Genomic DNA, 24,331 nt, shown 5'->3' with positions numbered 1-24,331 from the left:
TAACTTCTTTGGTCTCGTGTGTAGAATGACCTATGAAACTGAGCAAATGTATTCACATGGCTCTAGCAGAAATCGTGTCAACATTGCCAAGTCAAGGGTACAATTATATTCAGGATAGAACTGAAAACTGAAAGGAACAGTTCAGTGTCGTCTATGAAAGGTTTTCATTACATCTGTGACCTCAGCAAAGCTTTGCCCTTTAAGAAATGGAAACAGTACCATCTACATGAATTAGAGGTAAGTCTAAAATGTGGTCGCTATTTTATTGCACAGGTCTTAGTCTGAGAGCCTATGGTTCATAAAGTGCGTGTTTTATTTTTCACCTCCACATAACGTCTTAGTTCAAACAGTGTCTTCATCTACATCTGCATACTTACATATACATAGGTTTATTAAAAAAATAAAGTAGAGTGCCAACTCCTGAAGTGTGGTTCTAATTTCTACTTCCTTTCTGTAATGCAGCTTAGGTTTCGGAGTCCCTGCGAGACACAAAACAAACTGGTTCCTTACATTATTACGCAGTTTATAATGTATACAAATTACGATGATGGGAAAACACGGCCACTTTTAGCTGATAACACTCTGTGAAGGAGAGCTCCAAGGGCTTCTGGTTATTTATTTTTTTTACTGTCACTTTTAGGAGGAATAATTACTAACATTTCTCACGGAGGGTGAGCGGGCGGTCACTTTACGACTCAACACTAATGAATTTTATGTATTACGTTTCCTCAGAAGCCCTGTCTGAAAGTGAAAAAAGCAAAATACAAAAACAAAAAAAAACAAAAAAAAAACAACCCCACCCATTTGTCCCTAGTCGTTTTCTCTACCGTCTACACTGCTGCTCGGGAAGGGCTGCTGGAGGAGGAAGGACCCCGCCTGGGTCTTATAAGGGAAGACTCCCCAGATCAGGAAAGGGCATCGCAGGAGGGCCTAGCGACGGCCTGTGTGCAGCCCGGAGCCTCCAACTCGAGCCCCGGCGCCATATCGCCTCCAAGCGTCAGTTTTCCCATCTGTGAAAAGGGACCGGTGTCCACCCCTCCTCACGGGAAGGCTGTGCGGGCTAAACGTGCTGGGAATCCTAGCTTTCCCGTGAGCACACACGGGGCTCCGCCGCTCCTTCCACGCTCCTTGCAATTGCAAGTCGGCCCAGCCCCACCACGCCTTAGGGTCACCCCTCACCGCCTCGGTGCCACCTCGACGCCTCCGCCATGGCGGACCTGGACAACGACGCCCGTTCGGCCTGCCCGGCTGGCCGCGCCTGCGCGTAACTTTGCGACGCGCGCCCCTGGCTCCTGCGCCTGCGCGCCCCCTCACGCTCCTGCCCCGGCGCAAGCCGCGCTACAAGTGGCCAGCGCGCGTGCGCACCGAGGATGCTCTGGAAAGCCCGCGGCCGAGGCGGGGCTGGGAGTTGCGGCGTTTGTCTCTGGCGGAGGGAGACTCGGCTTCTCGGGCGAATCTGGCTTTGGGCCTGGGGTTGGTCGTAAAAATCGTAGTAATTAATTCTAGCGGGCTACTGTGTCTTGAACACCTTTTACATTTATTGGCTTGTTTAGTCTTCACATCCCCCCTTCCTGAAAGGTAGGTGTTTTATCGTCATTTTAGGTCTGGAGACGCTGAGGCGCCGAGAGAGAGAGAGAGAGAGAGAGAGAGAGAGAGAGAGTCAGTGACTTACCGAAGTGCACAGGTGGTCGGGGCAGGTGTGCTGGACGCCAGAGCCCACGCCGGTTCTCGTTAACCGAGAGCTGCTGCTGGAAATAGCTTCCACCCCGCTTGCCACCCAGTGTGGCTAAAGAAGGCGATAAATTAAAGAAAAAAAAAAAATTTCCAGCTCTGAAGTGATTAGGTCTTGGATGAGTGAGGCCAAACAGGAGACCTTGGGAGCCCAGACTCCTACCTGGCCCAGAAGCTTTGCAAAGATGGGGAACGTTTGTAAACCAAAAAAAAAAAAAAAAAATGGCTGTAAATGAAGGCATCCAAAACCCCACCAGGATATGAGACAGGAGAGACTCTCATGTCGGAAAAAGGGAAAATGAAATGGAATTCAGTAGAAAGGCCCTAGGGCTGGCCAGCTGTTGGGGAAGTAAAAAAAAAAAAAAAAAAGAAAAAAAAAAGGCGCTTTTGTGATTTCTCTGAAAGAGATGTTGAGTGATGTTGATAAATGCTATTTCATGTGTAGATAAAAAGCAAAACGAGGCCACACAGCAGTGAGGGTCAAAGACTACCAATGATAAAAGAAATAGAGGCCTAGCAAAAGGCCATGGCGAGTGGACAGGAGGCCTAAGAAGAAAGGGCTAATGTCCTAGCTTAAGAATTGTGTAATAAAAGGATTTTCCCTTCCTGTACTTAGATTCTCAGATGCTCACAAAATTATGCCTTCCAATGTTATAGGTTATCTGCACTTGAAATGTAGGAAGAACCCCCCCCTCCCCCCACTGGCATCAAAATTTACTTAAGATACAAAAATTCGGCAGGTGGCTCTATAAACTTCTTACTGAGCCGTTGAGCTCAGTAGGCTCCAAGATCTTGAAGGCTTAGGGACTTTTTTGGTTAAAACAAAATCACAATTTCAGGAGAGATCTGTCGGAATTTAAGTTATTGTGGTTGCTTGCTTTTGAAGTGAAAACCATAGAAAAGTCTAGCCTAATGTCAGGAATTGACTGAGCTGTAAGTGAGCTTCATTGAGACACAGTTCTAGAACATGATATTGTTGCTTTTTGGGACCTTGTTGTTCTTAGGTTTTGCTAAGTGTTGTATAGTATGTAAAGACCAGAAAGTTACATTTTAAATATCTAGACTTTTGTGAAGAGAAGACAGTCTTTGAAATATTTGAAATTTTATTCTCTTTTGACATTGAACTATGGAACACTCAGATAATCAATGCCTTGTTAGTATTCCTATAAGAGAAAACAGGTAAAACGGTATTTAGAAAGCAGTACCGGTAAACCTTATTACAAGCATTAGATGTGCTTAAAAAGTTGATGTGTATGACTTAAATGTTAAAATCTCACATTTTGAGATGGATTCTACAATTACAAACTCATATGCCCAGATTTTCCAGAGGCTTCGCAAACCAGAGAAGAAGATAGAATGTGCAAGAGTCAAAGGATAAATATAAATGTATATTAGTTATATTACCTAATTAAAGCCATAATCTGTTAATACTGCCATGGATTTATTTATTTTAAAAATTTAATTTAATTGAATATATTACTAATAATGTAGTTATTGTGTTTTCCAGTGTTGGTAACCTCATTAAAGTTCTTCACTTTCATAGAGTCCAGATTGAGCTGCCAGACGCTGAAATTCTCCTTCAGGGTTAAAAGCTTGTTTCACATCCAGACCTCTACCGTTAAGTGCGAAATATTTACTGAAAGTTGGTCGAACACGTAACTGCTTAGGGGCCGGAAGAGTTTGGTTTTGACGGACTGAAATAGATCAAATAGAGGTTAATTCAGAAAACCTGTTCTAAACAAATGGTTTGCACTAGGTATTCAGTATCAGACAGGAAAAGAAAAAAAAAATCAGAACTGATTATGGGGAAAATGTCATATTTTATACTATACATTTTTATATTTTGCTGGGATTTGTGTTTCTAACTAAATGTTTCTGATTAGTCCTTTATAATGCTTGGGTTTATAGCATGACATACCTGTAACATCTAATCTTGTGTTACATGTGGTCACTCCAGCTTCATTAACTGCAGACACAGTATACCACCCAGCATCTTTCTTGTTTACATCTTTTATCAGTAAAGTAACTCTTCCAGAGTTATCATGATATAAACTGAAAAGAAACAATAATAAAAAATTGAAGTATAGGAATTAAGTTTCCTGTGAATGTTTATTTATGATGCCTCTGACCCAGGGGGTCTGATTGTTAGAAAACGAAGCATTTGGAAATTCTGAGACTGCACCTAGTCAATGCCAAATAGGTATTGGTTTTATGGAGTTTAATCCCCCCTTTAATTTTGTTTGTGTCATAATTTCCTTGAGCCATCTTTCTTTATTGATAGTAAAAAGGTAAATCCTAGCTTTATGCCTTAAATTTTTTATTAGTAGAATCAGGGTTAATGAGGTTTATTGTATTTCTACACATGGTTTAAGAACTAGACAGTGAGATTACAAATGCATGCCATTTATAATGCATTTCAAGTGCAACTGCATTCACCCAAATAAACTAGAGGAACATCTAAAAATACTTATCCTACCTTATTCGATCAGTGTTGAATTGTACCATTTCATTATTTCTTTTCCAGAAAAGCTTTGGTGGAGGTACAGCTGAGATTTGGCATTCTAGCTTCACTGAGTCTCCCTCAAAAACTTTTTTGCTTTGTGGTTTGTAGATAAACATTGGTGCTCTTCTATGTTCTTTTGCTACATATTAATAAAAAATTCAAGTATTGGAAATATTATAAAAATATAAGTCAAACCAAGGTGTTATGAAATTTGTATGTTGACATAAAAAGTTTAAAAAACACTAATTCAAGAAGATTGGAAGCTTTATGTTTTAGCATTAGTTAAAACAACATACAGTAATACTATTTGGTAATATACCAATTAGAGTTCTAAAACAGTAATGTAATGTATTGAATTTATAATCATGTTTCATTCAAAGAATTTAAGTTATAGTCTCATTTATGTCTCTTCTATAAGGAAACATCATCAGTGGTGGCAAGACTAGACAGCTTAGGTTCAAATTCTCCATTTGCTCCACCAGCTATGCCAAATTGGGAAAAATTTGTTCAGTTTCTCTGAAGCTCAGTTTTATCTATTGTAAAATAGTTAAATAGATAATGCACTCTAAAATACATATAGGTAATAATGACTGCTCTGCCTACCACTACCTTTCAAAACTACTGTGAGGATCAGCTGGGATGACGAATGAAGAAGCATTTTGTAAACTGTAAAATAGTATACGAATGTCTGTAATTGTTACGTCATTTCTTTAATTACCTGAGGGAAAAGAGGAATTGATACTATACTACTGTAACCCTAGCTTTTCTGAAGGAGAAATGAAATTGGACAGATGCCTGCCAAAGCCTCTTTCAGCTCTAACATTATAGTATTTCTGGAGCTCTTGGCACAAAAAGGATTTGCCCAAAGTTAATCACCTGAATTGGATTTTTTTTGATTCCCAGATCACTAGTTTTTCCGTTAGGCTGAGGCCCTTTATTAATTGTATCATAGAATAATCTTAAAGATTTTTCGTTGTTCCGAGTAGAATGCAAACTCAAGGAAGTTGTCCATCCTTCAACTTGATCAAGATTTTATATAATCATCAGTGAATTGTAGCAAAATATCTCTTCTGCAATATACTAGGGCTTAAACCATTACAAATGAAATATATATTTAAAGTACTTAAGCTGTAATATTTTAAAGTAACTGCATAAGTTTTCTAAGAAACTGCCTTACTGAAAAGAAATCCGAGGCATGAGTTTAGCCATACCTGTTTTCTAAAGCAAGTACGCATGTTTTTGTTATAATTAGAGACTAGTTTCATAGTAAAGAAAACATAATCTAAGGCTAAAAGTTAACGTTAATTCCTCAGTTTTAAATTATGTGTGTTCATGACAATTCTGTAAAAATAGGAATCAGATTATTTTGGACTATATGTCAGAGAAATGATTAGACTAATAAACTTTAGATCCTTTAGTTAAATTTAAAAATGCTTGTATAGTTGACCCTTGAACAATGCTAGGGCGTTGGAGCACCCCCCCACCCTATGCAGTTGAAAATCTGCATTAACTTTTGACTCCCCAAAAACTTAACTACTAATAGCGTACGCTTGACTGGAAGCTTTAATGATAATATAAACAGTCAATTAACATATTTTGTATGTTAAATGTATTATATACTGGATTCCTAAAATGAACCAGAGAAAATATTTAAAAAATCATGAGTAAGTGAAAATAACATATTCAGTACTGTGTTGTTAAAAATTTGCATGTAAGTGGACATGTGCTGTTCAAACTGATGTTCAAGGGTCAACTGTATGCCTTATTTTGTCTGAAATTGCACCATTTCTTTATTTCTTTTCCTGAAAAACTTTGGTTGTAGCTCTGTCATTGAAGTTTCACTGAGTTTCCCTCAAAAATGCTCCCTTCTCTTCTACCACCACTACTCTGTGGCTTTTAGATAAAAATTGGTATTCTGCTGGGTTGTGTAGACATTAACCTTAAATATGAAGTCACCTGGGCTTTTCTTTTTTAACACTTGCTTTTAAAAATACTGCTAGATTTTAAGGAGCTCTTGTAGATCTCTTTGAAGCTTACCCAGGACATCCAGCTGCACGGTAAAGGTGGCTTCTCCTGCTCTATTCTTGGCAACACATGCATAAGCACCTGCATCTGAAGCTCTGACCACTTCAAAGATGAGTGAATGAAAACCCTTTTCAGACACTATCATTTTGTGAAAATCATCTGATTGAACTGGTCTTCCATTCAGATACCATGACACATCAGGAGCTGGCAATCCGCTTACCTGGAAAGGAAAACAGAAGATGACAGTATTTTAAATTATATCATCACTGGAACCTATTTGTCCTTTTACAGATTTTAACCATTCTAGTATATGAGTGGGTTTGTGATGCAAAATGCAAAGCAAGAGCTTAAAAAGGTATTTGGTTTCAACGATTTTTTTTTTTTTAACAAAACAGTGGAAATTAAAACTCGAAATTAACTTAGTATTTTCAGACTACCTCAAACCAGATCTAACCCTTTTGTATGTAACCTCAGGCTCCTTAAGATCTCTCAGTTACTATATTTAGAATATCAATTTATGTTATGTAGGTCTCCACAAGAAATAGGAAGTGCTATGGCATTTTTCACTAATGGTGACTGCAAATGAAGTCCCACGGGGACATACATGTGACGCTTGCTGATCTAATGAATGACTTTACCAAAACAGAGTGTTCTTGAGCTATAATTCTGGTTTTTAAATGCCAGTTTGTTAAGTGTTTTTCTTTAACCCTTAATAATTAAATCCATATACTTTGATTCATAAGGAATCCAGAAAAATATTTTATAAGAAAAGGATTCCAAAATGAGGATAAGTAAAAAATGGAGGTCTTTCTAAAGATCCCTTCTAGCTTAAAGAACTCTTCTAGGCCAACTGAGTAGGTTAGCTTGAATTTCTTAATGGAGAAGAATTAAAGAGGCATTTTGCTTTAGAAATTCTATTGTTTTTTAAAAAAAAAATTCTATTGTTTTGGTAGCTTCACTTATGGAGTACTTTATGCCTGTTTACTCAGTTAAGCCTCATAATTTTATGAGGAGGTACGTTTGTTACTCCCATCTTACAGAGGACACAGAAAACAGAGAGGTTAATTGCCCTATCTGAGGTTACACAGCTGGATAGTGCCAGAGCCAGGATTAAAACCCAGGTAAGCTTGGCTCCAGAATTTTTGTTCTTACCCACTGTACGTGTTATTTGTTAAGGTGTACAGTAAGTTATTTATTTATTTTGCGGGGGGGGTCGGGGCGGGCAGGGGCAGACTGGGAGAGAGACTCTTATACGGGCTCCATGCCCAGCCCAGAGTCTGACGCGGGGCTCAATCTCACAGTCCTGAGATCAAAACCTGAGCCGAAATTCAGAGTTGAACACTTAACTGACTGAGCCACCCATGTGCCCCAGGTGTGTAGCAAGATATGAAGAGCAAGAGGACGTTTTCCAAAACGTAGTGTCTTGGTAATTTTCCTCCAGTGTTTTTGAGCTCTTACTTTGAAATCCATTCTGCAGAATCTTCCTTCTTCAATTGACATGTTCTCTGGCACTTGAATGAAACGAGGTGGGTAAAATTTCTCCTGGATTGCATCCTGATCATTCACATCTCCCCTTGAAGACGACCTACTTCTACAAAAATATTTTAATAATCACTATGTAGGAAAGTTGTCATTGTTCTTCCTTTTACACAAATATAGTTAAGCCACTGGATTGGAACCCAGAGTGTCTAGTGTTTGATATGTTGGTGTAATAACAATAGAGAGAAGCCTTGGAACTCCTATTTAGCAGTGGCATATTTGTTGATTATTAGAAATGGTAGCAATCTAGAAACATCTGGTACAAATTATATATCTTTGTGTTTTCTATACAATGCTATAAATTGATGAAGAAACTGATTACAATGCAGAGTACCCCATGGACAGTTCTTTTTTTTAATAATAAATTTATTTTTTAATGGTGTTCAATTTACCAACATACAGAATAACACCCAGTGCTCATCCCGTCAAGTGCCCCCCTCAGTGCCCGTCGCCCATTCATCCCCACCCGCCGCCCTCCTCCCCTTCCACCACCCCCAATTCACTTCCCAGAGTTAGGAGTCTTTATGTTCTGTCTCCCTTCCCATGGACAGTTCTTATGTGCAATGATTTAGTAATTGGAATTGGGTTTCAATTACCATGAGAAAGTTGCTTAACATGGACATGTGGCCCTGGCTTATTTGACCAAAACATATAAAAAAAACTTCCTCTGAGATCTAGCTCTGATAATTAACAGATAAAAATTTTGATCATCCTCTTAGGCATTAGAAAATTCACATTTTTAAAAATAAAAAGTGTAGAAAGCTTGTAAGGCTTTATAGATACTACATTTTTAAGCTGAAAATATTTTTGGTAGCAAAATAAATGTTTCTTTAAGAATGAGAAGAAAAAAAAAAGTGAGAAGAAAAATTATTTTTACCTTACTTGTGATGTAGGAACTTGCAGTCGTGCATGTTCTAAGTTGTGCTGCTTGAAATTAGAACAAAGTGAGATTGTCAACATGATTGTTAGCTTGAAATGAAGCAGAGTTAAGTATCATAGTTGAACATCTCTTTGTTGACTGTATTTGGGCAGTCATGGTTAATCACATATATAGTTGATCCTTTGACAACACTGGTTTGAACAGCACAGACTCACTTATATGAAGGTTTTTTTGAAAGATAAATATAGTACAGCACAGTACTTTATATTTTCTCAGCATCTTTTCCCTCTATTTTAAGAATATAGTATATAATACATATAGCACACAAGATCTGTGTTAATCTACTTATTGGTAAGGCTTCTGGTCAACAGTAGGCTATTAGTAGTTGTTGGGGAGTCAGAAGTTATATGTGGATTTGAACTATTGTTGGGGGGGCTCAGCACCTCTAACTCCTGCATTGTTCAAAGGTTAAGTATTAAAAACAACTGAAATATAGTACACTGACCTTCTAATACTCTAGCAAGAAATCCCCGTAATTAATAGGACTATTCAACAGGCATGGTATATGAAAATTAGCTAGCCTTGGAATTTTTGGTGGTTCATTTTTCATATGAGTATTTTACAACAAAGGGTGATGTGTCCCCCTGGTGTATTTGAAATGAGAGCACATAGTACAGATTGTCCTTTAGTAAAACAGGAATAGACATGAAGTCACTTGTGTTGGCAATTTATTCAGGGTATTATGCCTACTGTTCAAAAGTGCACTAGCAGCAGTTAACACATATTAGACTGGAAAATACTTCTCTTTTTAGCTTATGGCACAAAATCATGATGGACACCATGAAAGGTATGTGTAGAGCTATGAGAAGGTTTGAAGAAACATTAAATATTTCCTGCTTAATAAAGGTATATTTAAGGAAACTTTTTTTTTTTTTTTTAAGATTTTATTTATTTACTCATGGGAGGCACACAGAGAGAGAGGCAGAGACATAGGCAGAAAGAAAAGCAGGCTCAATGTAGGGACCCTGAGGTGGGACTCAATCCTGGGACTCCAGGATCACGCCCTGGGCCTAAGGCGGGTGCTCAAACACTGAGCCACCCAGGCATCCCAAGGAAACATCTTTTAGGATTTATATTTGAGCCCCAGGAAATTATTTCCATTTGGGAATAAAACCAGAGATTGATGGAAATCATAATTAAATATCTTCTCATATACTTAGTGCTTATTTTGTGTATTTCACAAAATACATGTGCAATGATAAATTTACTTATTGGAATGAAGCTGATCAGGAACAAGCCTGTGGGATTGCACAGTAGGCAAGACAAGTGAAAAATATATATGTATCCAAATACCTGGAAAACATTTATATATATAAAAATTGCACACACACACACACATATATATATGTGCAACAAATCTGAGTATAAGTTATTTTGTAATGAATATGTTTAATGTATTTGGTCATTTTAAAATAAAATTCTTAAAACTAACAAATTTTGACTAGTCTTAAGGTTATCTAAGCAAAATGTCAAAAAAATTCATTTATCAAATCAGCTGAGTTTTTGATGAAGTCATCTGATTAAACCTCAAATATCCAAATTTTTGACTTTTTCCTATAGTAGTGGTTTGAATATATATATTCATTTTCAGAATTTAATATTTCAGTTTTACATAATTTGATGACATCTTAGGTTATTAGAATGTTTGAAGCATACAAAATCTAGGATTTATTTTTTCTGATTTCATAATATTTTGCTGCTATCTTTTTTCTTGGTATCATCACCTTCATTTTAATGTATTTAAGGAATGTATGAGAAAAATGATACATTGGTGCCCTCAAAACCATACACTGAATTTATAACATTGGCCATCAATATAATGTTGTTTTGAGTTCCTTCTAACAGAGTTAGTTTCACATCTTGTAATCTGTACAGTCCAGAGCCCAACTCAGAGTAGGTGCTCCATATAAATGAACTAATCGAATGAATGTATGGACTGTTGAGTAGCTGAAAAGAGATTCAAGTTCTGTTTTCATTTTCTCATTACTTGCCCTATTAGACCCTGCTCTATCCTTTTTAGTAGGTCTAATCATCTTTAACAAAACAAAAATTCTATTTTCAATTTCCTGTGCTTAGAGGCTTGGGGTTCTTGGGTGTCGAATCTTATCCCTTTGGCTCCCAGTTTCTTGTGGAGTTTTTGGCAAGAAATGAGAGGTGACTACACAAGGAAGACAGCAGTAACAGTTCAGTCTGTTCTTCAACTGTGTATTTGTCTTCAGGGTTAAGTTTACTTGTTGGAATGAAGCTGATCAGGAACAAGCCTGTGGGATATTCACTTTATGCCCTCCATGAAGTTTATCTGTTCTTTGAAAGGATCCTTTTGTTAATCTTAGAGCCGTTACTCAAGGCTTTTTTATTGTTGCTGTTGCTTGTTTTGTTTTTACTAAGAATTTTTGAATACAGGAACAAAGGGAATTGGATGTTTCATTAGTTTCACAATTTTATTTAAGATTTTGTTTGTTTGTTTGTTTATTTATTTATTTATTTATTTATTTATTTATTTATTTATGAAAGAGCACAAGGAGGGAAAGAGGCAGAGACTGGGAGAAGCGTACTCCCTGCTGAGCAGGGAGCTGGAAGTGTGGCTCAATCCCAGGACCCTGAGATCGTGACCTGAGCTGAAGTCAGACACTTAACTGACTGAGCCTCCCTGGTGCCCTCACAATTATATTTTAAAACGTTGAAATGATTAACAGCTTACGAGAAAAGGTTATAATTACTATAGCTTAGAGTTTTAACTTCTGTCATATTAAAGATTTACAACTCATAAATTGTCTATCCCTGCAAACCTTGGAAAAAGAGTTGTAGGTGTAACAGACTACTAAATGTCCAGATGAAAAGTGACACTCTTAGCCTTTTGATATTTTGACTTTGTGACATTTCATATGCTGATATTAGAAGGCAAGAAAATGGGGTAAAATTTTAAGTTTGTATATTTTAGCCCATGTGGCCTCTCCTTTTTATACATAATGGAGCATGGAAATGATTGACTTTTGCTTCAAATGGTATTTGTAAGCATTTGGAAAACAAGACATTTAAAAATCACACCAAAGAAAAGTAGGTAAAGATGATTATAATTTACCTGTGGTGAGTCTTGTGCCTCACTGTCATTTTGAGCTTGAAACACAGCAGCTGCATTCTGTGGTCCTAGCAATCTGCGAGCCATCTTCTCCTCATATGTTAGCCGCTTTAAATAAATCATTAAGGAGATAGTAATGAGATGTAATAAAACTTGTTTGCATATCTTTACCTTAAAACTACCAAGAATTACACTAAAGAAGTATAGTTCTGTCGAATTACAATTATTTATTATGTTTTAAAACTTTGTTTTCATTCAAAGCATTTCCCTTCCATTCTAGTGCTACCTCCCTCATCTGTTTTCCTCTTGCTCTTAGGAGACGCAGGCATAACCACCCTTAAGTAAGGCTATCCCAAGTCAAGGGAAGTTCTTCACCTTCCTTTTTGTTCTGCATGTTCTCGTTTGCTCCATCTTTGAAGATTGTACAACATATCCTCACATGGAGAAATAACTTTTATTAAATGAACTTTTATTAAATATTAGATTTAATTTCTGTTTGAAAGCAGTGCAACTGGTATGTTAAATGTATTTGGATTTAAGGTGTATAGTACTGTTTCAAAGATAAGTGACTGATATAGTAGGTACAGAAGAGTTGTCTCATAAATCTCATATGTCCAATAGCTAATATGTCCAATAGTAAATACCACAGCATACGAAGAAGTCGAGAGTATTTCCTATTGGTTATTTGGTCATCAGACATATTTTATGAGAGAGTAATGCTTAAAATTTCTATTAAATTTTTCAGATTTCTTTTTCTTCTCGTGCTTCATTCTTTTTTTAAAGATTTTATTTATTCACGAGACACACACACACACACACACACACACACACACACACACACAGAGGCAGAGACACAGGCAAAGGGAGAAGCAGGTTTCATGCAAGGAGCCTGATGTGGGACTCGATCCCAGGTCTCCAGGGTCACACCCCAGGCTGAAGGCAGCACTAAACCACCGAGCCACCAGAGCTACCTGCTTCATTCTTTTACATTGTTTTACATTCTCTACTTCTTTTGTGTCATTCTACTACTACTGAAAACCAAGAGGTGGTTTAATGTGTAGTATTTGATATTGGATCCAAATAGTTCTTCATTTTAGATAATCCTATCCCTTGCGGATTATATGGACATAGATCTGTGAGATAGAATTTTCTTAGATTAGATTTTATAGTTTAATTGGCTTTTTGTGTAAAATAGACATTTAGCTTACTTGATTTCCATTATGAAGAAGACTGTCTTTGCATTTTAGCTTTCTCTCCAAATCTTGAATCAGAGCTTCTTTTGATCCTTGTATTTCATGGTCAGGAGTCCTTGGGATGGGCTTAGCATTTGTGCTTTGGGATGGCTTAGCATTTACAGGTTGGCCAAATGAGGGTTGTTGGTAGCTTTAAAAAGAAAAAATATATTTTAATAAAGTTTTTATTTAATCTCTATACCCAACATGAGGCTTGAAATCAGGACCTTGAGATCAAGAGTCACATGGTCTGTGACTGAGCCAGTCAGGCACCCCAGAAAGATTTTTTTTAAAAAGGTCTTCAAAGTAAGATGTACTAAAACAGAATTGACCTTACTCTGTCAGTTACCTTTATACAGGTTGAAACTACCACTTAGTACTATTAGCATTGTTAAAAACAATTTTCTAGCAACAGTCAAGAGGGATTTAATAAGAATGGTTACTAGCTTTTTTTTTTTTGTCTTGGCAAATTAAAATTTAGCGGCTGGAGGAATGAATTAGATTAGGCATAAGGAGGATGTCCTTCCTGGAAGATCTTCCCTAAAGTAGTGAGAGAGTAAGTCTAGTTACTGGCTGCTTGAGAGTTCTTACAGTCTTATAATTCAATTTGGTAAGTTTGTTTCATGAATGAATACCATTCTCAGCTCCCTATGATCTCATGTTGAAGTTTGAAATTGGTGATGATGGGAGTATGTACAACAGGAAAATTGGTAAAATAGCACAAATCATAGCTCCTTTCTCCAGGGCTGATTGTTAAACATTTACCAGCGTGACCACTGGTATTTAGTGAATATTCTGTTGATTTGAATGTAGTCTACAGTTGACATAGTCTGGCTTTTCTTTTAACTTCCAATTCCTATTAATTTGTTAGCTTACACAATTCAAATGTGGTACTATGTAACAAATAGTTTTTACAGTAACTGATTTCTTAAATGTTGCTGACATGATTTTTAGAGAAAGAAAGGAATGATTAGAGGAGGAAGGAGTAAGAAATGTAACCTGAATGAAAAGGGGAGTTGGAGGGAAAAAAGCAAATTTGAATAGTAGTTGAAGAGTTTGGTTTAAATCCGTATTCCAAATTCTGATCCTAAGTTATCTTGAAAGATGTTTTAACCCCTCCCTGCATTCCCTGGTTGATTGTGACAGAGTGCAGGGGGTAGGGATTCCTGTATTACTAGATTTGTTAGGTAGCTTGTACTTTACCAGTTGTTTGTTCAGATTTCACCTGGTTTATTCATTTAGGGCCCAGCAGGTAAGCACTTAAATCTGTTTAATGCAGGATAACTGGTCACTACCCTCACTGAATATTTTAGCAGTCTCATAATAAACCTCTAGTTACCAAGATGAGGCAGCTTGGATCTCTTTTCTGACCTGTTCCTGTCCAGATATTTTCAAGGCATTAAAAGAACTTACAAGCGGGTCCGTGGCTGGCTCAGTCTGTTAAGCGTCTGCCCTCTCCTCAGATCATGATCTGGGGGCCCTGGGATGGAGCCCTGTGTCGGGTTCCCTGCTAAGTGGAGAGTCTGCTTGACACTCTCCCTCTCTGCTCTCTCTTCCATATGCATGCTCACTCTCAAATAAATAAAAAATCTTAAAAAAAATAAAAGAACTTACAAGCTAAGTGGAAATTTATCTCATTTGAGAGGAGATGGAGTTTTAATTCTTGCAGGCTTTGGAGACTTGGTTAATCTCTAGATTATAAACATTCTGAAGTAAAAAAGATGGCTTATTACTGACCATTGTAATGTTTATTTTCACACAAGAAGTTATGGTATAGGCATTACTCTATCAGTTGAATGAATGAATGTTTTTAATTGTATTCAGGATGCTCTGTATTGAAGGTTGATGGTACACATTTCTCCCCTTTACATTTTAGGTCTTCAGGGCTGTCTATATTAATGCTTAACTAAAGTCTAATTTGTTCAGTTAAGTAAATAAATCAAGTGTTTAAATAAATAGTTATTATTTTTTAAAATTGAATTCTCATGTCAAAATGGTAAAATTCCTTTGGTCTTACAGATCTATTATTCTTACTATATGAAGTTTTGATAGCCTATTTTTTTAAGATTTTATTTTTTATTTATTTTAGAGAGTGGAGAGAGAGAGGGAGAGAATCTTAAGCAGACTCTGCACTGAGTGCAGAATTCCATGTGGGACTTGATCTCTCAACTCTGAAATCATGACCTGAGCTGAAACCAAATTAGACATTTAACCAACTAAGCCACTCAGGAGCCCCATAGCCTGTTTTCTTTTCTTTTCTTTCTTTCTTTTTTTTCTTTTTTTTTTTTTTTGCTGTTAGCCTACCATCTTTATAAAATTTACATTTGTTAAAGTGAATTAGAATCAAAGTTGTTTTTATACTGTCATAATATAATGCAATATATCTAAGAAATCTTGAAGGATTATCAGAACCAAGTGTGAGAATTACTGATATGTATGTGATCTAGTCACATTATTCACTGAATTCCCCTATCAATTTATTTTTTATTTTTTTAAAGATTTATTTATTTATTTATTCATGAGAGACACAGAGAAAGGGAGAGACATAGGCAGAGGGAGAGCAGGCTTCCTTGAGGAGCCTGATGTGGGACTCAACCCCAAGACCCCAGGATCACAATCTAAGCCAAAAGAAGATGCTCAATCACTGAGCCACCCAGGTGCCCCTCTCTCATGATTTTTTTTTCTTTTTTAATATTTCATTTATTCATGAGAGACGCAGAGAGAGAGAGAGGCAGAGACACAGACAGAGATAGGAGCAGGCTCCATGCAGGGAGCCCGATGTGGGACTTGATCCTGGGACTCCAGGATCACACTTTGAGCCAAAGGCAGATGCTTAATTGCTGAGCCACTCAGGTGTTCCCCCCCCACCTCCCATCAGTTTAGATGGCCTAAATGTTAAGACTAGATATGTGCTCACATTTATAAACTAATATTATTCTTGAACCCTGCTTCATAGGTCTTTTTATTCCCTATCATTAATCACCCACATTAGTAATTTTGTTCTAGATCATAAAACTGAATCACCGAGCAGGTAAGGCACACTTGCTGAATGTCACACAGCAGGCTTTTTGAATGGAATAATTAGAATTAGAGATATCCTCAATTTCTGATCGACTGAATAAAATGTTTGCTTAAGGGTTTCCTCCTGATGAAAAGCTAAATAAAGCTTTCAAAGCAATCTAGGTCAGAATCCAAGGGATTACTTTTGAAGGCAGGGTGAACTTCAGGCCACCATAACAATGAGGGAGCTGTGCACAAATGTTCAAAGGGCCAGAGCTTTCCACCCTGTGCAGCTGGACACCCAATGGATATCAAGTGGCTGTGGGAAGATTAAAAGAGTTATCTATGATTGCTGCAAATGGAGCAGCTAAAGCTGTATCTTTGATCTCTGGTTTGGGGACTTCCTATGCTTATTTCTTATCCTCTCCATTTTTGCCTTTTTCTTTCAGTTCTGTGCACAGAGCCAGGAACGTGATTGAGGTTCCATAATATTTGTAGCTTTCTTTTCTGGGCAGATATTTGGAATAGGGTTGAAAGACTAAGGCAAAGAGTGTAGTCAGAACAGGTTGTTTATTTATTTGGCCTGGGTCCCCAGAAAAGATGATTTTAGATTAAAAATGCTCAATAGGAGATCTGAAAATAATAGAAAGGTAGATGAAAAATGATCATTGGGGTAAAATGTAACAAGAAAAATCTACAATGTGTGATGATGGATATAACGGAAATTTTGGAGGGAAGAGAAAGAGAGGGCTCCTAATTCTTAAAGGCATCTTTAAAAAATATTAGGTTGGGATGCCTATATGGCTCAGTGGTTGAGCATCTGCCTTTGGCTCAGGTCGTGATCCCTGGTCCTGGGATCAAGTCCTGCATTGAGCTCCCTGCAAGGAGCCTACTTCTCCCTCTGCCTGTGTCTCTGCCTCTCACTCTGGGTCTCTCTCATGAATAAATAAATAAAATCTGTTAAAAAAATATTAGGTCAAATGAATACCATTTTTTGTAGGTGAAAAATAGTTGACTATCAGCCATTTCAAGTGGTTCAACCTAATATATATAGGATTCTAACATATTTTTGGCTTTCTTCATTTTGATTTTTTAAGATGTTGTATTTTTTGCAGATTACTTGCTGTAGTTCAACTGTTTCCAGAGTTGTCACCAACAACAGGAATCTCTAGAAAAATTAGCCTCCATAGAAGACTGAGGGAAATTATCAAGCATCTCAGCAAATTTGTTGATAAGTCTGTAACAAAACATATTCCATCAGACAATTTTTCAGATGCCTCTGAATTAATTATCCGGTGTTTTAGCCAGCCAAGGGATAGGAAAACTGATATCTCTAGGTTTGCATAAGCACAAAGTATTTAGTTCATGTTTTAAAAAAAGCACAGCAACCGTGTCCTTATTCATATCAGGTTCTCCTAGGATAGTTTTGGGACTTTGCAAGTAGTACATGCTTGCATAAGGCACCAGGTATTCTTCTCTTTATTTAGACAGAACAATCAGCTCAACCAGTTTGGATGAGTGTGGTTTTAATTACCAAAGGGAATCCTAAGGTCATGTATCTGTTCAAGCCTTTCTTCTGATTATAGTAAGGAAAATTCATACACTTCAGCATCTGAATCCCAGGTTTTTATTTAAAAAAAAACAAAAACTTTTTTTTTTTTTTTTTTTTAGCCAACTGGATATTCAGGGTCAGAGGGGAAATGGATAATAGGAAGAAAAGACTGAGACCGAGAAGACATTTAATAGCCTCTGCTTGTGTGAGAGGAAATCCTATCTGAGGAAGAGCAGACAGGTGTTCTTCATCTCAGCTGAGCCCAGAACCAGAGGAATTAAATTTACAGCATGAGAACCTTAACTTAGAACTGGGAGAGAATAGTTCACTGTTCATGGGTATGTTAGGAATCTTTTTTTTTTTTTTTTTGAAGATGGAAAATAGGTAAGTAATAGTATGTGATAATAGGTAATTTGGGTCTAGCTTAATATAAGCACTGAAGAATGGATCAGATAAAACCTCTTACTGCCGGCATCCTGATTCAAGGTGTCTTAGGAGAATGATGTGAGACCTTGAGGTCGAGTTGCCTGTTTAGATAACAAATAGAGAACCAGGACATCCCCCCGCCCCCCACTCTTCAGATGCAAGGTCAGTGTATATGCAATATATAGTTATACATAAAAGAAATTCACTTACTTGGAGTCCACGTTGGAAGGGATTTTACTGCTACTATAATCAGGCTGTGATGGTAATATGGAGCTGAGGAAGCTGGCTGGGGACTGGTTATAGGTGGCTGTAACCCTTTGGCCTGGGTTGGAGCCAGCATGCTGCTGGGGAGAAGCAGGGAAAGCAGAGGAGGACATGGTGACATGAGAGCTCACTGTTGAGGAGGCACAATATCTTTGCTCTGAGCATTGGCGGGGCTGGATGATAATGGAAGACTGTTTGGTCTGGCTAGAATAGCTGGAGGTTTCCGGTCCGGGAGGCTGCAGTCTGGAGCCACATGGATTTTGGGATTGAATGAAGTGTTTTGGACGTTCGTAGTTAAACATGCTTAGCTGGTATATGGAAGATGAAGGCAATTTATTACTGTAATAATTTGCTCCTGGAAGGGTGGGGTCCTTAATTTGGGATGGCAAGCCTGGAATCACAGACGGTCCCAAGGAATCAGAAGCAGTCTTGGTCTGCCCCTCGTTGAGATCTTGGGAATATTGTGTTCCTGTCTTTGATGGAGTAGACTTCTCTTGAAGAATATTGTTCCTTCAAAAGGCAAAAAAAAAAAAAAAAAAAAAAAGATTCAGTTAAAATATTTTCATAAAAAACTATTGTTTGTTTTACATCTTTAGGAGCGTATACAGCTTGGTTTTTTTTTTTTTTTCTTATATGCTTTCAAGGTCACCTCAAGGTGGAACTTCCCTGGCTTCTAGGCCTCTTCCTTTAGCTCTGTCTTTGTACAAATGACTTTTCTCCTGAGAACAAGAAGAAATGATTTATTAATATTTGTTTGCCTCTGGGTAATTCTTAAAGCATGCCCAGTGACTTTCAAGATAAAGGAGTGGGAAGTTTGAGTTTGCCAAGTGGTTGGTTACTTACGGAAAGAAGTTCTGTGATGTTGCTCAGTGTGATAATTTTATGGTTTTAAGATTAACTTTTGCCCAGAAGATTCAGTTTTATTAACCACAGAGATTTAATGATTTAAATTATTAGCTGTTAAATATCTAACATGTCAACTCCCATTCAGTCTGTATTTTTCCTGTTGCTCATGAAGACCAATGAAAGCTCTTCTGATACATCAGTTAATTAATGTCCTGGTGATCTGTGATGAATGATGTCCTGGTAAATCAAGGGGAACAGTAAGCTTTTTTATAAAGAACATGAGCGTCTGCATTTACTCCTTCATCCTTTTAGAATTTCATAAAGTAGAAGGAACATGTATAAATCATTGTTGTCAACTTGGAGTGTAATCTTTTTTTTTTTTTTTTTTTACCTTTCAATGTACTGCCTCTTTTTCTTTCCTTGATTCCAAATTGACCATAGTGCCAAACTAAATGATAATTAAGGAATCTGTGTCTTTCTTTGTGTATGTATGTATGTCTATTCCAGAGCATTATATAAATTCTTGTTATTTTTAGATTATCTAGTTATTGCTGTCAATATTCTTAGTTTGCTTTCTATTTTTTCATATTTCATGTGTATTTTAGACTAATTCTGAAATTGTTTCAGCTTCTCTTTTACTTTTTTCCCCAAAATGGCAGACAAGGATGTATAGAAGGATGTAAGGCAGTATGAAGCTAGTTATGCCTTACCAGAAAGGATGGGTGCTATTTCTCTGACTTAATTCTGCATTGGTTCTTCTGACTTCCTATGATCCCCATTTTTCCTTAGATGAATCTTTTGCCCCTAAAATCAACCTTGAAGGATTATATTTGTCTCTGATTTCTTCCATTATTATGGTAAGTCTAAGCGGAACTATATGTAGACATTACACACACAGACTAACCCTATGAATTGTGGCGTTAATTCTGTCTCTAATCAAAATATCAGGTAATTTAGTTCAAAATACATTTAATTTTACATAGTATAAGCCAACTCTGAGATAATGATAAATTAAACTTTTAATTGATAAAGCTAACCTGTCATCATCAAAATGAAATCTTAAAGTTGTTTAATTTCCTATCTTGAAGAACGTATCATTTTTAATGAACAAAATTCAGACCAAATAGCTTTATCCTAAGGCTATGCATGTAGTTTAGAGTTAAATTAAAACTAGCAGTTTTAGGAAAGAACGAATGTGACTTAACAGCGAAGAGGAAGATTCTGTTGAAAAAGAACACTTAAAAATCCATATATTCCTTAATTTCAAGTTTATGAACACAAACATGTTCAATTAGAGTGCATTTTAGTAATTAACTATATTAGGCCTTTAAATTGTTGGAGGAAAACATCCAGAAGGAGGCTTTAATTAGATCTTCTCAAAAAAGGGCTCTATTTCAAGGCAGTAGTTTTATAGTTATGGGCTTATTCATTGCATTGCAGAATCAAATTCAAATTTGGTTCTTAAATTCCTTTTTAGGAAGGCAAATCATTCAGATTCATTTCATATAGCAAGTAATAAACTGTTTAACAAATAGCCAGTAGATATTTTCCAAATGTTCCCTGTTTTTTTTTTAATATATGTTTTTAGAATATCAACTATCTTGTACATTTTGGTATCAGCCAGCATAGTTAACAATTACTGTTATTTTCAAAGCTCAATTGAAAATATGTTCTTTCAAAAGTTTCATTGTTCCCATGTTTCAACAAAATTTTATGCAGTTGCTCAAATAGATAACTCTGAGAAGCTTTTCTTCATATTTGTAGTCACTGTCCAGACTTAATTCTATAATAGATTCTTTTACACAACAGTATCATTTTATTCCAAATAATCGTAAATACATTTCAAAGATTTTATAAGTAAAATACTATGCAGTTTCCTATTTAAAAATCTTAACTTTTTCTTTCTAATATAGTTCAGACTTGCACAAAAACTGATTGAGGGTATTTCCCAGGACATCAATTACAGTCAGACCAAGTATCCCAGAAAAAATGATTTAAAAATACTAACACATGACCATCTTTCCTTGTACCTTTTCTATAATGCCTTCCAGTTTCAGTGTAATGAGTAAGTTACTTTCTCCTCACATTTCTGTATAACAACATGATGTTGTGACTTTCAAACATCTTATGTGAAAATCATCTTTGTGCACATTCCTCTGATTTGGACAGAAACACAAAAACAAAACCCAAAACTGTAGCAGAAATAAAGATGGGACTTACCCGTCGTTCCAGAGGGTGCCAGCTGGGTTTAACCCACTACTGAAGGGAAGGAAGAGGCAACCCCTTCCCTCACAGACTAATCTAGTGGCTCTGTGCTTAGTATTATAGCGCCACTGACTTTTATCAGCTGCCAAACAGTGACATCTGATGTGCTTGCCTGTCCATCTACCTATGCTGGCATGTCAAAGTAAGAGTCCACAATCTAAACAATATCTCAGATGTCTCAGTGATATTTAAGGAGTGGGATTACATGAGCTTCTCTTGCAGGCCTCTTTATTTTAGATGCGAATTTTGACTGTGAGCTTTAGCAAGCTCATGCAGGAGGAAGAGCAAAGAGTTGGGAAGTGGAAAAAAGTCTAAAGAAACTCAAGTTTCTTTATTGTGATGAGGGCTTGGAATCTTTCCTATTTAAGAAAGGACTAAAGGGGAGACTGTATTCCAAGACTGATGTTCTATCTAGTAAAAAATTTTCCAGAAACAAGACAGGGATTGATGGGTTCCAAACTGATTTGTATTGGGTAGTTGTTCTTCTGAAGGCTCCCCACCCCCCTTGCCAAATAGAAGTAGGGGTGGAGCAAAGTCCAAGCAGTTTGTTTCAAGAGACAGGGTGTGGTCTTGGCAAAGCAAGAGAGCATGGTGATGGTGATGTATCACTGGGAAGGTGGTGAAGTGGAAAAACATGATTTGGTTTCTTAGCAAGTTTTCTGAATCTGTATGGCATATGCCTCTATGACCTTGTTCTTTTGTTCTTCAAGAGTTTTGAAACACGTAAGAAATTACCAGACCAAAAAAAAAAAAAAAAAAAAAAGAAAGAAATTACCAGACAAATAAGCATTCTGTAAATTTAGGGCTTTATATTGTCAACTCTTTCCCTCATCTCCCTTAACTCTTAGCAGTTAAACAATTTCCTTTCTCTTTTAACTGAGGAGACTGTCTTGGTATTTTGGTTTCCATTTTTGTTAGGGAACTAAATAATTACAGAGGAAGAAACTTTCAGATCAACAACAGAAGTAGTAAAGAGGGGTAGGTGGCATGAGTATCAGATCAGTTGAGTGGAATTATCACCATTTAGTGTTTTCAATTTTGGTATGTTTCTTCTGTTTAAAGCATATCTATTTATTAACTTCCTTCATGGGTGCTCCAGTATTGATTTAATTACCATGTACATTAAGGTCCAATTGATGTTTGAGCGCTTATGAGCCATATAAAATTCTTCACAGCTGACCATGTAGGTGTATCTTCCTTTGGTGTTCAGAGAAAGTTTGATAATTGCTTCCTGGGCACACAGCCATTACTTAGTGGAAAAGGCACACTAGACTGGACGAGTAGGTGTTTGCCTACCAAGTCTTATTTCAGGAATTTCCCAAAATATTTCTCTACATCTGTTTACTGATATTTCAGATTCCATTAATAGGGACAAAGTGTTTTAATCCAAATTAAGGAGACTTAAAATGTAAGTGCAAGTGACAATCAAAGTAGCAAGAATAACCAACAAGTAATAGCATTTACTATGAGTAGGGCTTTGATGTAAGCACTTTAAGTATGGTATATGTGACTGATACTTGGTTCAGAATGGTATGGAAGAGGGGATACTAGATTTGAGGTATCTTAGTACCTAAAAGTTTAAGTTGTTATGCTACCAGGTGAGTAGGGAAGATGCCCAGGACAAACTATGAAGTCCCTAACTTTGCCTAGGGCAGATTCTAAACATACTATAGTTGAGGAATTTTAGTTCCATTTACTGTTTATCCTTTAAGCTTTATCTCTTTTCTTCCCCTATGCCTGTGTAAGATGTAATGTTGGTTTCAGTGTAGTAGCTCTGTGGTACGTCTAGTCTAAAGTTCTTGCCACAGTAAGGGAGTCAAGGACTGATTTTACAAAGGTAAAGAAAGTCTTTGAAGGCCCCATGCTCAATATAATGGTCTATATTTAATAATCTGTTATGGATCTACTTTTCTTCTTTATAACGGTTGGTTTACTTTTTTGAATGGTGTTTTGTTTCCTCACAAATATGGCTATTTGAAGGTTTAGTTGCTTATTTAAGAAAAATTGTCCCAAAACTGAAAGAATCCATAAGATGTCACGTGAGTAAACTATATTCCAACCTATCCTCAAAGACAACCTTTTCCATTTATTTCTCTGAATTATCAGTAAGGGCCTCTGGTGAATCATTCTAGTGCCTAACAATATGTAGGTAACTTCCTTTTTTTAATTTTTTATTTATTTATGATAGTCATACAGAGAGAAAGAGAGAGAGGCAGAGACACAGAGGGAGAAGCAGGCTCCATGCACCGGGAGCCTGACATGGGATTCAATCCCGGGTCTCCAGAATCGCGCCCTGGGCCAAAGGCAGATGCCAAACCGCTGTGCCACCCAGGGATCCCTGTAGGTAATTTCCTACTGTCTCACGGAACCATCTCTTGTTGCATGTTAGGGGAATTCTTTATTGTCCTGTCGTCAGTGGAAGGATGGCTTGGCTATTTAGCTGTCACTCATTCAGAGAGTTTATAGCTCTTGTTTTTTTAAAATATAAACTATACACACACACACACACACACACACTATTGTAAAATGGTGCTTGGAGGTTTGTTTAAAGTCAGATGTCAAATGTATGTGATGAGGCTACTTTCTGTTGTATCAACCGAGAGAAGGCAAATGCTACATTGCAATGAAAGAAGTAATGAGTGAAGACCACTTCATTTATTTTCAGGTTATGCATAATTCACTATCATTACTGGAGTTCTGTCCTAATGTAGCACTTGTAATTTGAAATCTCCTTTTGAGCACTTGATTTGATCTTGTATTCTTTTCAAGCGAGAAATAATGGACATTACACTAGGTTTGGACCCCAGCAGTAAAAATGGTTACATTACTTTCGTTAATGTTCTGTAATGTTGTAGACCCATTAATCTTATTATCTGTATTGGAGGCCTGAGTGTAAGTGCCCACTATGCCGTATACCGTATACTTGCGA

General features: G+C 36.9%; 3 protein-coding genes across 15 annotated transcripts in view; all 3 read right to left on the bottom strand.

Moving 5' to 3' along the window:
- The window catches only part of PKD2L2 (polycystin 2 like 2, transient receptor potential cation channel), a 34,398-nt gene extending 33,091 nt beyond the window's left edge, over nt 1-1,307 (bottom strand). For all 10 annotated transcript variants that reach the window (XR_012037910.1, XR_012037909.1, XR_012037911.1 and 7 more), the window contains exons 1-2: nt 1,180-1,307; nt 378-479 (exon numbers count right to left, since the gene is read on the bottom strand). Coding sequence is in view for 7 of the 10 variants with exons in the window: in XM_072841143.1 (XP_072697244.1) it covers nt 378-479; nt 1,180-1,210 (133 nt within the window). In the remaining 3 variants the exon portion in view is untranslated. The remainder of the gene's footprint in view (nt 1-377; nt 480-1,179) is intronic.
- Nucleotides 1,308-2,816: 1,509 nt separating this feature from the next.
- On the bottom strand, nt 2,817-23,301 carry MYOT (myotilin). Of its 2 annotated transcripts, none has more exons than XM_072841154.1 (10): nt 21,358-23,301; nt 18,238-18,801; nt 13,026-13,200; nt 11,821-11,925; nt 8,676-8,725; nt 7,718-7,850; nt 6,272-6,479; nt 4,208-4,373; nt 3,650-3,783; nt 2,817-3,425 (listed from the first exon to the last, which is right to left on the bottom strand). In XM_072841154.1, the coding sequence occupies exons 2-10, from the start codon at nt 18,591-18,593 to the stop codon at nt 3,253-3,255; spliced, it is 1,500 nt and encodes a 499-aa protein (XP_072697255.1). In that variant the 5' UTR covers nt 18,594-18,801; nt 21,358-23,301; the 3' UTR covers nt 2,817-3,252. The 2 variants fall into 2 exon arrangements, with proteins under 2 accessions (XP_072697255.1, XP_072697256.1); XM_072841155.1 differs by having other exon boundaries at nt 8,676-8,722.
- LOC140641395 (palladin-like) overlaps nt 18,812-24,331 on the bottom strand; it is a 42,306-nt gene continuing 36,786 nt past the window's right edge. For 2 of the 3 annotated variants that reach the window (XM_072841166.1, XM_072841165.1), the window contains one exon: nt 18,812-19,010. In XM_072841166.1, coding sequence (XP_072697267.1) covers nt 18,965-19,010 — 46 coding nt within the window. In that variant the 3' untranslated portion in view covers nt 18,812-18,964. Of the gene's footprint in view, nt 19,011-19,134; nt 19,375-24,331 lie in introns of all 3 variants that reach the window. The other variant, XR_012037912.1, reaches the window with a different exon arrangement.

Source organism: Canis lupus, chromosome 10 (assembly GCF_048164855.1).
Source record: "Canis lupus baileyi chromosome 10, mCanLup2.hap1, whole genome shotgun sequence".
Classification (NCBI taxonomy): Eukaryota; Metazoa; Chordata; class Mammalia; order Carnivora; family Canidae; genus Canis; species Canis lupus.
This window is presented reverse-complemented; position numbering and strand designations above follow the sequence as displayed.